The sequence below is a fragment of the Punctularia strigosozonata genome, assembly GCF_000264995.1.
Source record: "Punctularia strigosozonata HHB-11173 SS5 unplaced genomic scaffold PUNSTscaffold_6, whole genome shotgun sequence".
Classification (NCBI taxonomy): domain Eukaryota; kingdom Fungi; phylum Basidiomycota; class Agaricomycetes; order Corticiales; family Punctulariaceae; genus Punctularia; species Punctularia strigosozonata.
Window position 1 is genome coordinate 1,058,601 of NW_006767438.1, and position 13,077 is coordinate 1,071,677.

Here is a 13,077-nt window from a genome sequence, read left to right on the forward strand (position 1 = left end):
AGAGCTCGAGAGCACGATGCAGTAACTAGGGTGCGGGGAAGAATCGACCATAAACCCAAGAGCTTGAGCATATATGCACTGCTCTCCGAGTAAGTATACACATACAGCTCCCGTGCTCGTGCCGTACGAGGGCTCTCGTAGAAACCTCGCAAGAGGAGCTCGAGAATCCGCCCTCTACATAAGCCTCCGAGCTCCGAGCGGGCCCCTGGTCCGTCGGCATAGGAAGGCTTCAAGCTGAACGAGCTGAACAAGGCTTTCGATGACGAACTCAATTTTTTTATAGCACGGAATCTGTTCTGATTCATGCGCACGAAGCCTCCGACGCTGGGCGCTTTTTCGCGCTCGTTGGGATGCAGGCAGGGACGATAACCACCATCGATTATGTGTGTCCCCGGATCTTCCGCGTGAGGAGAGAGAGAGATAAGGGCGATATCCACAGTCTGCGGTGGTAAAGCTGCTTGCTCTTGCTTGGCTGGCTATATGTAGCCCAAAAGCCGAAGCCATCCCCCCCCATCGTGGCACGTTCGGCGCTCGAAACCCGGCACATCTGTAATCATGAGTTGAGGCGGAGGCGGAGGCTGATAGAGGCTGAGTCGGCCAGGCTCATCCCCGGCAACTCAGGCCGGCGGATCCGAAATCGCCGATCCAGGATCGAGGAAGGAAGATGAAGAAGAAAGCGCCTACCAGTCACGAGCGCATGAGTAGCCGGCCGAGGGTGGCCGGATATGGAACGGTCTAAGTGCGCAGCGGCATGCTGGGAGGCGCAGTCTGAGTAAAAACGGATGGGATGGATGGATGGCTATGGAAACGATGGATGGGGGTGGCAGTAGTCAAAGCGCCGCTGGGCCACTGGAGAGCGGTGCGATAAGGCTTTTGTTGTCTGAGACGACACAGGACGAGTGATGCGCCCCTCGTCATCGCGTGAAACGAGAACGTAAGAGCAGAAGATCTGTTGAGCAGAGAGAAAAAAAAACGACGCTGGATTGGGGACCAGAAGCGATAGTCGCGCGAGACGTCGGGGGTGATGTCACGCATCAGCAAACGCTACGCCATCCGTCCTCCATCGGACCGGCGGCAAGTGATCCTCTCTCATCTCGTCAACGGGGACGGACGCTCGAGGCCCCGGGCCCATGGCCGCACATTCCCCACCCACCCCTGTTCGGGCCTGACTCACCTCCCTCTTGTCTCGCTCGGTCAGGTCAGTCCAGTCCGGCGGTCACTCGAGATCCCATTGGCGCGACGACGGCGGGCACGGAGAGGGGGCTATCTATAACAAACGCTGTTTTTGGCCTCCCGATTCCCGCTGCGCCTCCGCCCACTCCCATCGCGCACATCCCCGATTGAACAGCAGAACTGAGAAGAAGCCCGGGTCGAAATAAGAAGCGCTGCACGCCCAAACCCTCGTGCCCACAATTCGGTCCTGGATCCACACCTTCTCAAGCCCTTAAAGCCCGGGGCCGCTCCTGCGCACATATACTTAGCGCACACGCCCCCCCCCCTCCTCTCCCGTGGCTTCCGCTCCGTGGCCTCGTGTGCCTGTCCCGCGCAAAGCCAATACGGTCGTCGTCGCATTGTCCGCGCTTACCCAGCACATCGTATAAAACCACGATCTACCCTCGGTCCGAAGCCATCTACAACCTCCTCCCACCGACGACATCGTCTTCTCTGACCTCATCGTCATCAATGTCCTCCTACACCACGTCTTACCCTGCGTCCCCCTCCCCGTCGCCCTTCGCCGCCGCCTCGGCGCCCTCCCCGCCCTTCTCGCCCTCCAGCACCCCGCCACCCACCGGCGACCGCTTCGCCTTCGCCCGCGTCAAAGGCACCGTCTGCCTCGTCCAACGTAAGTTCCAAAAAAGCCCCCCAAAAAAGCCCCCTCCCCGAGCTTTTTTTTCACATCCACCGTACTGACCGTATCCCAATCTCCCCCCCCCTCCAGTACCCGACGACGCCTCGCTCCTCTCCCCGCTCACCCCGCCCTCCCTCTCGCTCTTCCGCCACGAATTCGGCACCATCTTCCGCTTCGCCGCGTCCCGCGCCGTGCACCCGTCCGAGCTGCGCGTGCTCGAGCCCGTCCCCGCCGACCTCGTCCGGTACGAGCCCGACTCGGGCCAGGCCTTCCTCGCCCGCGGCTGCGTCGCGCGCCTCGCCAAGCTCACCATGGCGAACAACAACGTCGAGCAGCAGCAGCAGTACGCTTACGCCGGGCAGAGGAGGGGGAGCGCGGCCGCGGGCGGCAGCGGTCGACGCGTGAGCCGGTATTCGACCTCGACGCGGTCGTGAGAAGAGGAGGGGGGGGGGGCAGGCCGGAAGGGGGAGCAATGCTACGTGCGCGTGTACACACACACGCCTCCCACTTCTGGGCATATACGCTCGCTGTTCCCCCGGCAGCCTCCGTCTCTTCACAATAGCATCTTCTCTCTTTCCTCTCTCGCCACGATCTCCACGACTTCCATTCTCTCTCTCCACCTTGCCCCGTCCTCGTGTTAATTTTTTACCAACCGTTCGGATATCCTGCCCCTCCCCTCCCCAAACACGTTCATGGCGCGGCACAGCACTGTACACTACCCATTCAAGCATTTCGATCTTCATCATTATCGTGTACATAAGTTAGAGTGTATCGTTATAATCGATTCTCCTATATATCACCCTTCGCTGGAATTGAGAGAAAGGGTTTTTTCTTATAGAAAAAAAATCCCGCCGCGAGTGGACCGGGGACATCTCGAAGATGCACGGGAAAAAAATGGAGGCGCTCCCGCTCTGCTGCTTGAACGAAAGCGAGAAAGACGCGGCTTCGCCCGAGCTCTTGTGCCGACGCAAGAAGGGCGAAGAGAGAGCGATATATGCGCGGCCGGTGGCGTCGATAAATAATACTTAGGTCGGTAAGCACCGTTACGGGAACTTCGGCTCGGGTTCGGGGCGGCACCCACTACTTGTTTGGAGATGCCTATCACACACATAGTAACATACCCAGGCAGATTTCTCGAAGATACTTTATATGCGGAGAGTACAGTATGCGAGGCCACGTAGGGTTGCCTGTGCCGACAGGGCCGGTGGAGTGCGCTATGTCGGGATACTACTTACGTTCGGCGAGACCATGAGCCGCCGGCGCTTCGTCCAAGCCGAAGAGGAAGAGAGGAGGGAAAAAAATGATGTTGAGATCGACATCATCGACGGATGGCGCCAATGGAGCGAGCGCAACGTGCAGAGAGGAAGGCAAGACAAGTAGTATACGCTATGGAAAGCAAGAGTGAGCAGCTCATTTGCCGAGTTCATTTGGCTAGTACCGCACGTGGTACTACATACAAGGTCCGATTGGTACTCCGACGTCGCCGGGAATTTTTGCGCGTTTCTGAGCCGACACTCGCGTCTTCACGCTTGCCACCTGCTGCCTTCGCCTTTGCTCGACGCGAGGCATGGCGAGCTCAACACTCTTTTTGGCTCGGGTATGCCGACGTGCAACTGCGTCGGCTCCTCCGTGTCGCCGCAGCTTGTTCGCTGCGTCGTTCAGTGAGTCTTTCTCGTAGGCATCTGTACTATATGGGAGCTGACGGTGCCCGTGCAATGTAGTAGCGAGACTGCAAGTAAGGCATAATGCGACGGCAGCGTTGCCGCGTGAGTCGAAGCAGGAAAATGCGCCTCAATGGCCTCAAGACGCTGCTTCGCTGTCAGCCAGGCAACAGAGTTCGGTGGAAGATAGTCCTTCACTAGATGGCACTCCTTCAACTACGGCTCCGGAAGCAAGCACGGCCTCCGAAGTGTCTGCCGCTGAGCCCGTCACCGCGGAATCCGAACCGAAAACGTCGACTACCCCGGAAGCGCCCACATTCCAGAGCATGAAGGGCACCATTCTCTACGATACCTGGAAAGCGATTACCGTTCGCCCGTACAAGTTCGCATACATGTCGCCCGTCCAGGCTGCCGTCCTTCCCCTCCTCCCGCAACTCACTGTTCCCTACGACTCTGAGAATCCACCCACCCTACCGCGCGATCTACTTGTGAAGGCGAAGACAGGCACCGGCAAAACGCTCGCCTTCCTCGTCCCTGCCATCGACGCACGCATCAAGGCTATCGAGTTTTCCGGCAAGCGCGCCGTGCGTGAGGCCGGACTCGAGACGGACAAACATCTCGCCGGCCAGGCGCGCCGCAAGTTCTCGCGTGAGCACGCCGGCGCGCTCATCATCTCGCCCACGCGCGAACTCGCGACGCAAATTGCTAACGACGCCATCAAGCTTTCGACGCACCACGACGAGTTCGGCGTGCAGCTCTTCACCGGCGGCTCGAGCAAGGGCGCGCAGATGCGCAACTGGATGCGGTCACGGAAGGACATTGTTATCGCGACACCTGGTCGGCTGCGGGATCTGCTGCAATCGGAACCGAGCGTGGCACAATCACTGGCTAAGGTACAAACGGTACGTAACTTCTTCCGTCCTCCCTTCTTCGCCAGCTAATGCATGTATGCGCCGTCTCTAGCTCATTTTGGACGAAGCCGACACTTTGCTGGACATGGGCTTCCGCGATGACATCGACGCCATTACGGCTCAGTTGCCGCCGACGCCCGAACGGCAGACGCTTCTCTTCTCCGCCACCGTCTCGCGCGCGATCCGGCAGGTTGCCCGCTCAACGCTTGCGAAGGACCACCTCTTCATCGACTGCGTCGGTGAGGACGACTCGGGCGTGCATACGCACATCCCTCAATACCACACCGTCCTCCCCGAAGCGTCGGCGCAGATCCCGCACGTGCTCCGCCTTCTCGCGCGCGATCAGCTCGCGAACGCGGGCAAGAGCAAGGCCATCGTCTTCCTCCCCACCACGAAGATGACGCAGCTATTCGCGACGCTCCTCAAGGAGCTTTCCAAGGACGCCCTCCCCGCCCAGAACAGCACGCGCGTGTACGAGATTCACTCTGGCAAGGGCCAGGAGCAGCGCACGCGCGCCTCTGACGCTTTCCGCTCCGACAAATCCGGCGCGTGCGTTCTCGTCACGTCGGACGTATCCGCGCGCGGCGTCGACTACCCGGGCGTGACGCAGGTCATCCAAGTCGGTATCCCTGCCTCGCGCGATCAATACGTGCACCGCGTCGGACGCACGGGCCGCGGCTCGCACGTTCAGGGCCGGGGCGACCTCGTCCTTCTACCCTGGGAGGGCGCTTTCGCGACGTACGAGCTGAACGAGGTGCCGCTCAAGCCGCTGACGAGCGCGGCGCTGGAGGAGGAGGTTCGCGAGCTCGCGACGCAGTTCGATGCGGACCCGAGCGGGTACTGGGAAAAGGCTACGGCAGCGGCAGCCGCTGCCAACACCTCGTCCTCCCCTATGCCGGTGGTCAAGACCCGACGGGAGCGCGAGAAGGAAGAACGCATCGCGAAGAGGACCGCGGGCCCGCGTATGTTCCGCGCGCCGGTGCTGCCCGCGCTGGTGGATATGGACGCCACGGTGAAAGACCTGCTCACGCAGCTCGACGAGGAGGCCGTCTCGGACACGTTCGGGTCCCTGCTCGGGTTCTACATCGGCCGCGTGCAGGAGCTGCGTGTGGCGCGAAGCGTGATCCTCAATGGTCTCCGCGAGTGGGCGACGGGCGCGCTCGCGATGGCCAAGCCGCCGCACGTGTCCGAGCAGTTCTTGGCGCGGATCGGGTACTTCAGCAGCGATCGGCCCCAGGAGCGCAGGGGCGGGAGCAGGGGAGGATTTGGAGGAGATAGGAGGGGCGGGTTTGGTGGAGGCGACAGGAGGGGCGGGTTTGGTGGAGGCGACAGGAGGGGCGGGTTTGGTGGAGGCGACAGGAGAGGCGGATTTGGAGGAGGAGATAGGAAAGGCGGGTTTGGAGGAAGGGACGAGGGCAGAGGATCCAACAGGCAACCTGCGTGGGGACAGAGGGGCAGCTCACGCAACTGGGCAGAGAAGGACGAGGGTCGCGAGAGGCGAGGGAGCCGGTACTGAGCGTTAGGCTCAGACGGGGTGGCACGTTCGAGGTGCCTTGAGGTTTATTAGACGCTTGGGGTGCTCGCCCAGCAGGGTATCCTTGGCCATTCGCACTGCATGGCACAGTGCAGCACCATCGATGTAAATTATTCTTGCTTAATTCTGTATCCATAGGAGCACATTAATGCAATACACACACATCACACGGAAGAATCTTTTGGCGCTGGGACTGATCTGTTTGCATGTCTACACCTGAACAACATTGAATTGCGAACAGCGACGAGGTGAATTGTATACAAGACCATTCGAGATGGAAAGGGGGCAGAACTATGCAGAACCGTTGGCGACCCCGTTTGCCTGTGGCGTCTCTGTCGGGAGCGGCTCCCCCTCGTTCCTCAGCAACGCCTCGCTGACCATCGCGTGCTCCGGATGCGGGGGCTTGAACGTCTTGCGCTGCGCTTCCATTTGCGCCTGCAGCACGCTCGGCCCGCACGCCGCGGCAACGAAGCCCAAGAATGGCGGGGAGGGGTTCAACGGACGCGTGCAAAACTCAGGGTGCGCCTGCAGGCCGACGAAGTACGGGTGATCGAGCAGTTCGAGGCACTGCATCCGCTCGCCCTTCTCGTCCTTGCCGATGAACGGCAGCCCGCTCGCCTCGATCTGCTCGACGTGCGGGGGCGAGATCTCATATCGGTGCCGGTGACGCTCCCAGATCTTGCCTGCGCCGGCGTAGAGCGCGCGCACCTTGCTCCAGGACTCGGTTCCCTCCGAGAAGACCGTCGGCCGGAGGCCGAGACGCATCGTACCGCCCATATGAGTCTTTGAAATCTCCGGCATGAAGACCACTACGGAGGGTGAGGATGGCGAATCTGGAACGAATTCAGCGGAGTTGGCGCCTATGTAGAGCAGTATGTTAGTGGAGGAGCTTCCTGTTCGAGAAGATAATGTTACCCTGTAAGCCCAGAACGTTGCGACACCATTCAATCACCGCGCATTGGAAGCCAAGGCATATGCCCAAGAAGGGCTTTTTCTGCTCGCGAGCCCATTTGATGGCAAGTATCATGCCCTCAATCCCGCGGCTACCAAATCCACCTGGGACGAGAATGCCGCTGGGTACGGTTAGGCGTAAGCGTCGGAAGCCGCATTCACTCAAGCCGTCACGTACTCTGCGCCGACGACGAGTCTCCAGGCGTCATGATACTTGGCGGGTTCCTGCTCTTGCATCTCGGGTTGCAAGTTTTCGGATTCAACCCACTAACCTCGCAAGGATAAATAAGGCTGGAGTCTTCGGTGAAAGTTAAGATATGGGCGTACGTGGATGATCAACCTCCGCTGGCAGCGTAACGCAGAATGCTCGAGCGACTTGACGACCGACATGTAGGAGTCCTTGAAGTCCGTGTACTTGCCGACGAGAGCAATTGACACAGTCTCAAAGAACCTCTCCTGCCTATGAAGAGGCGAGATGAGCCGAAGATACGGAAAAAATCAGAGAGCGAGCGCACCCAGTAGTCATCTGCTTCCAACGATTCTCGATGCTCTGACCGCGCTCCAACATAGCAGGACTGATGTTGACGCTGTCCAGATTCAAACGTTTTCGGAGATATTTCACGATTCCTTGTGATTGAAGGAGGAGCGGGACGTGGTAGACGGAGGCTAGGTCGTGCACACCGATGACCTGATCCGGGTGGACATGGCAGAACATAGAGATCTTCTCCTTTGTAGCAGTTTCAAGAGGCTTCGAGACGGTCAGACGACATGCGATCTATGAAAAAATCGGATGAGAGGCAGTTTGGTAGGCAGACGCTATATAACCGTACGAGATCGGGAAGGAGTCCGAGACCCCGCAGTGCGTGCACGGTCGTCTGCGTGGGCTTCGTCTTTTGCTCGCCGTGCATGTCGGGCACGAGAGAGACGTGGATGAGGGCGAAGTTTTCGTGGCCAACGCGGAACTGGAACTGGCGCATGGCTTCTACGAAGGGCGCGGACTCGATGTCACCAACAGTTCCACCGAGCTATGATTTATGAGTTTTGAGGGTCGCAAAAAAGGTGGCCCATAGCACGTACCTCAACAATGCAGACATCGGGCTCCGTACCCGTCTCATCTGCCGGAATCTTAGAGACGCGTTCTATCCACTCCTGAATAGCATTCGTGAGGTGTGGTACGATCTGCAAGTCATCAGTATAATTTTTCTAGGAAAGCTGTACCGCTAGGCACATACCTGCACAGTCTTCCCAAGATAGTCTCCCCGGCGCTGGGTAGAACACGAAAGTCGATAAGAGCACGGACTACCGTGTCACGACTGTTCCTCGTACCTCCTTCTCAATGACGTCCCTGTAAACCTTGCCCGTCGTGATGTTGTTATCGCGAGAGAGCGTGACATCAAGATATCGCTCGTAGTTTCCCAGATCAAGATCGACCTCGCCGCCGTCGTTCAGCACGTAAACCTCCCCTAGACGCATGTTTCAGAGGGGGTGCCACAATGCAACGCAACGCTTAGGGCTCACCGTGCTCGGATGGGCGCATAGTCCCCGCATCTATGTTCATATACGGGTCGATCTTAATCGCCGTGACCTTCAGCCCGGCGGTCTTGAGCAGCAGGCCGGTCGATGAGGCTAGCAGAAACAGTCCATGGGATACGTCGACTTGAATGGTGAAAGCGAGAAAAGACGCGAAGGCGACGCGTACCAATGACCCCTTTGCCGATGCCGCTGACGACGCCGCCGGATACGAGGATGTACTTGGTCATCGTCGCGTGCAGGGAGCTCGGGGTAGAGGAGTCAAACGAAACAATTTGCTGCAGGGCCCGCAGAATTGACCGTGCGAAATCGTTCCCGATTCGGCCAATCTCAGATCCGCGGTTACCAAACGTCTGCTCGAGACTAAAGTACAATTCACTCAAGGATTTTACCGTCTGGCGGACTTGCACAGGAGTCAATCAGAAATTAGCTAGTATATATATATCATGTGAAGCGTTGTAATGCTAGGCTTTGCGATCACAGAGCCACCGCAAGGTGACCGCAAGTGGCAGTGCCGCGCGCGTTTTTGAGTTCATAGTTTCGGCGCTTGATGAGACATATAGGCGCCGTTCTCTCTTCGCCTCGCACTTTGCAGCGAACTTTGCTCGCCAATCAATCAGACCGAAATCAGACCGATTCAATACCCAGGCTCATAAAAAATTGTATATGGCAAAGAAGTCTGGAGGACCGTCACGGTCCCAACGAGGTGCTGGCTCGCGCGGTAGGGCAAGGGGCAGAGGCGCACCAAGAGCAGTTCATCGCGCAATGTACGAGGGCCAGACGGAGAGACCGGATAGCGCTATTGATGACCCTGAACTTGACCTGAGCGACCAAGGTGCGCAAACTCCGTCATTCAGGTCAGTCGACCATTGCTGATTTCGAGACGCAGGGTCAGGATCCGACGCCGACTCGGACGATGGTTCAGCGCCTCGCGCGGTCAGCATAGACGTTCCGGTAGCTATGTGGGTATGTAGGCAGAGCACACTTCCCTGGTATCAAAGCTGAACATGAGTACCGCAGGATTTTGACCACTGTGACCCTCGCCGTTGCTCCGGCAAGAAACTCTCCCGCCTGGGATTGATCAAAGATCTACGCGTGGGCCAGAGGTTTCGAGGCATTGTGCTCTCGTGAGCGTCCCCTTTTGTCAGTCCTCCTCCTCTACTTCCTCTTCTCTGTCCATCCCACGCATTATTCGGGCAGTCTGGCTGACTTTTATACGTTCACAGCCCCAGAGGGACACAGCCAATCTCTCCCGCCGATAGAGACATTATCCTTCAATCGGGCCTTGCGGTCGTAGAATGTTCTTGGGCTCGCTTGGAAGATGTACCCTTCGCGAAGATCGCAAGTCCTCATGAACGTTTGTGTGAGCACCAAGTTCTTGCTACAGTATGCTTCCTAGGTTCTGACCTTGCATGAAGTGCCTTACCTTGTTGCTGCCAACCCGACAAATTACGGAAAACCTTGGAAGCTTAATTGCGTCGAGGCTCTCGCCGCGGCGTTCTACATAACGGGGTACGTCATCCTTACCATGTTTCTCCAGCTCGTGAGAAACTGATGGGATTCCCTGTGGCGTTGAGCAGCTTTGAAGACTACGGCCACGCTCTTCTATCCCGCTTCGGGTGGGGTCCTGGTCTTTACGCCATCAACAAGTACGCTAGGACGATTCAGCACCTGAACAACGGACTAACGTGACGTTGCGGTCTTTCTTAGGGAGTACATAGCCCGATACAGAATGTGCACCAGTGCAGAGGAAATTTCTGCCGTTCAGGAGGATATACTCGAAGGAATCTCACGAGATCGTGAGCGTGTAAGAGACGAGAAGGCGAAAGGTATGTCGAATAGACTTGTTCTGCCCTCGTAGCGTGTGGCCCCGGTCTGACACTCCATCCTTTTAGCTGCCGAAGGTGCGGATGGTTATGGAGAGGACCTACTCGTCGCGAATCCGAATCATCGAGGCTGGGACGCGGATGACAATGAGGGGGACGGGGATTCTGAGGAGGCGACCTAGCTGGGGTCAAATTCGGAGCTGGAAAGAGGAGCGAAAGTAGCAGCGTCGAGCAGGCGTTCGATAAAAAGGACCCCGCAGAAGAGTTTCTTTTGCACTGCAGCAGATCGTTGTGGATATAGATTCACACATATATATTGGGATCACCGACAGCTATGATTCACAGGGGAAGCCCAATAGCGTAACCCAGTAAACAAGGCGCAAAAAACCCTCGTATATCGCTAACGGGAAGGAAATATATAACTTAGAGGGTGCCGGGGTCGGTGCTCGGGTCGTCGTTGTCGGTGGCCGGGCCGTCGGTGTCGACGGATGGGCAAATCTGAGAGCCGTCCGGGCAGTGCGGGATCAACGTCTCGGTTGCGCCGCCTGAGAGAGGCAATCAGCGCTCGTCCGTGCGAATACAGACCTAAGATACTTACGGTCAGAGGTGAGAGTAGGGAAGGTGCGCGCGTTGCAGGCGATCTGGAGGTCGGCGGGGCCTTTGGTCGCGGGGAAGGACGCGGGCTTGACGGCGACGGTGCTGGCCGGTGGGACGACCTCAGAGCAGTCGATCAGGTTCCTGGTGTTCTGGCCAAGAGTGGCGAGCTTGGCCATCGCGTTCTTGAAGCTGGTGGCCATGAACTCCTGCTGGTTGACGAAGCCCTGCCAGAAGCAGGCTGTGCGCGGGTCGCGGGCGAGCGCGAAGTCGGACTGGAGGCGGAGCTCGCCGGTGTCGTTGCCGCTGCCAACGGGGAGGGGGGAGGCGGCCTGGGCGTCGCTGGGACCAGCTCCGGGGAATCCGGTGCCCTCGAGCAAGACCTCGAGGAAGATCTGGGTGTCCATCACGAACGGGGTCTACGGGGCACAAAAATGAGCAAATGGGCGCGCGTTTCAGTTTCGTTTAACTCACCGAGTCAAAGGGAGCGGCGTCGATAGTGAGGTCGACCTTGTCCGCACGCGCGATACTGTGAGAAGCCAGGAGGGAGATAACCTCGAAGGGAGAGAAATTGCCAGCGTCTGCGAAACGGTCGAGGATGGTGTCGACGCTGTCCTGCGGCTCGGGGACGAGACCTTCGATGGACGGGTGGGTCGCGTTCGGGCGGCCGGCGAGGAACTGGATGCGGGGTGCACCAGGGCAGTTGGTCAGTGCGACGGCACCAGCGAACTGGACGAGGTCGCCGGCGGAGACTTTGTGCCTCTGCAGGAACGGCAGCAGGTTGTTGACACTGTCGGAGATACCGTCGTTGGCGAAGAACTCGGGCTCGACTGTGGGGAAGAGCAGGACAGAGCCGTCAGCACCGGTGCCGCTGTGAGTCGGGGTCAGACGCTGGCTCCGGAGACACATCGCTATGAAGGTTACTTACGCCTTCGGGCCGAGCTTCTGGCTGATTCCAATGGCGTCGTGGAACGTCAGACGGAGGATCTCATGCGCTATAGCACCGTTAGCGAACGATCATGTAGTCGAAGGCAGGAATTTACCAGTTTCACCGCACTCGTTCTCGAGGACGTTCTCCTGCAGGTCCTTTGCGAGCGGGATGAACGCGCAGCAGGCAGAGTTGGAGACGCGGGTGCCATCGGAGCAGATCGCGGCCTCCGCGGTCGGGGCGGCGCGAGTGACAGCGGCGAGGGCGGTGAGGGCGAGAAGAGACGCGAAAGCCATTGCTATGCGTATGCCCGAGAGTAGGAGTTGAGCGAGTAGAAGGCTCGATGTCCTGAGGAAACTATGCCGCAACTCGTTCGCCTTTTATACCTCTCTCGAGGGCGCACACATTTCGCCGGCGTGCAGACCTCCATGAGCGCCGTGCCTGTTCATTCTACCAATTGCACCGCGACGATTTGCTCGGTCACAGAAGCGTGGACGCGAATGAGTTCGGATCAAGATGTTTGTTGAGGAACTTGAGAATGCAAGACCCGAAGGTAGGGATCGAGCAAACCGAATGGGCGCTTTGCAAACACTCCGGGCCCTCTGTCGTGGATGAAGTAGCACCGACAAGAAGGTAAGCCTCACGCAGACAGATGCTCTTGGCAGCGTAGATGCATATCAAGGACGTATATGGTCATGAGAACGCTGACTTCCACACGTTGAACCTGTCGTTTGGGCCTATTCCAGGCTGTAGAAGTTGAGGAATAGAGTGAGATGGCTATTTTTACTCACTATGGAGCGTTGCGCATGGAACGGCGGTATTCTCACCACCATAGCCGCGCCCACAGGAGACCAAAGTAACGGGAGCCCGCTGCAAAGACTACCGAAACAGCGTCTCAGCGATGAAGGCGAGGCCGGCCATCCTAGCGCCACTTCTCAGCAGGATAGCACTCAAATCGCATCGGTGAAACGAACGTTGCTCGACAACCTTGCGGGTTCATTCGAAAGCGACGAGCGTCCAAATGAGCAAAGACGACGAGCTCTGGAGGAGCTGTTACCAGCGTGGTCAATAAGCTTGTGCTCGCTCGTTCCATGAATACGGTACGCCTCTACCGTCGCTCCCGTGCGCGTGAATACATGGATAAAGGCAATTCGGCAATGAGAACATCCTTTCTCGACGCTGTCTGGAACTAGCAAGTTTCCCGGAAGCCGGAAGTCGTTCGTGTCAATGTTCACAGGCCTCGGTACAGGTTCGAATGGCCCGGAGGCTGCGAAGGTGAGAGTGAGCGTTATG

At 58.3% G+C, this 13,077-nt stretch overlaps 5 protein-coding genes across 5 annotated transcripts; 3 read left to right on the forward strand and 2 right to left on the reverse strand.

The window, feature by feature from the left end:
* The first annotated feature begins 1,188 nt into the window (after window positions 1–1,188).
* Window positions 1,189–2,648, forward strand: PUNSTDRAFT_52461 (uncharacterized protein). Its single transcript, XM_007383692.1, has 2 exons — window positions 1,189–1,843; window positions 1,940–2,648. The coding sequence occupies exons 1-2, from the start codon at window positions 1,684–1,686 to the stop codon at window positions 2,281–2,283; spliced, it is 504 nt and encodes a 167-aa protein (XP_007383754.1). The 5' UTR covers window positions 1,189–1,683; the 3' UTR covers window positions 2,284–2,648.
* A 736-nt stretch (window positions 2,649–3,384) lies between these two features.
* On the forward strand, window positions 3,385–6,123 carry PUNSTDRAFT_52462 (DEAD-domain-containing protein). Its single transcript, XM_007383693.1, has 3 exons — window positions 3,385–3,510; window positions 3,571–4,412; window positions 4,474–6,123. Exons 2-3 carry the CDS (start codon window positions 3,837–3,839, stop codon window positions 5,935–5,937), a joined length of 2,040 nt encoding a protein of 679 aa, XP_007383755.1. The 5' UTR covers window positions 3,385–3,510; window positions 3,571–3,836; the 3' UTR covers window positions 5,938–6,123.
* Window positions 6,124–6,246: 123 nt separating this feature from the next.
* On the reverse strand, window positions 6,247–8,680 carry PUNSTDRAFT_126199 (CTP synthase; the record flags this gene model as incomplete). Its single annotated transcript, XM_007383694.1, has 11 exons — window positions 8,606–8,680; window positions 8,425–8,532; window positions 8,233–8,369; window positions 8,139–8,171; window positions 7,984–8,085; window positions 7,737–7,931; window positions 7,422–7,681; window positions 7,234–7,366; window positions 7,085–7,173; window positions 6,871–7,028; window positions 6,247–6,848 (listed from the first exon to the last, which is right to left on the reverse strand). The coding sequence occupies exons 1-11, from the start codon at window positions 8,664–8,666 to the stop codon at window positions 6,247–6,249; spliced, it is 1,878 nt and encodes a 625-aa protein (XP_007383756.1). The 5' UTR covers window positions 8,667–8,680.
* Window positions 8,681–9,201: 521 nt separating this feature from the next.
* Window positions 9,202–10,444, forward strand: PUNSTDRAFT_134235 (DUF367-domain-containing protein; the record flags this gene model as incomplete). Its single annotated transcript, XM_007383695.1, has 8 exons — window positions 9,202–9,271; window positions 9,326–9,402; window positions 9,457–9,563; window positions 9,663–9,799; window positions 9,855–9,948; window positions 10,017–10,085; window positions 10,147–10,265; window positions 10,332–10,444. The coding sequence occupies 8 exons, from the start codon at window positions 9,202–9,204 to the stop codon at window positions 10,442–10,444; spliced, it is 786 nt and encodes a 261-aa protein (XP_007383757.1).
* Window positions 10,445–10,685: 241 nt separating this feature from the next.
* On the reverse strand, window positions 10,686–12,080 carry MnP5el (substrate-free manganese peroxidase; the record flags this gene model as incomplete). The annotated part of the gene is made up of 5 exons (XM_007383696.1): window positions 10,686–10,807; window positions 10,861–11,275; window positions 11,331–11,727; window positions 11,785–11,851; window positions 11,900–12,080. The coding sequence occupies 5 exons, from the start codon at window positions 12,078–12,080 to the stop codon at window positions 10,686–10,688; spliced, it is 1,182 nt and encodes a 393-aa protein (XP_007383758.1).
* Window positions 12,081–13,077: the final 997 nt, after the last annotated feature.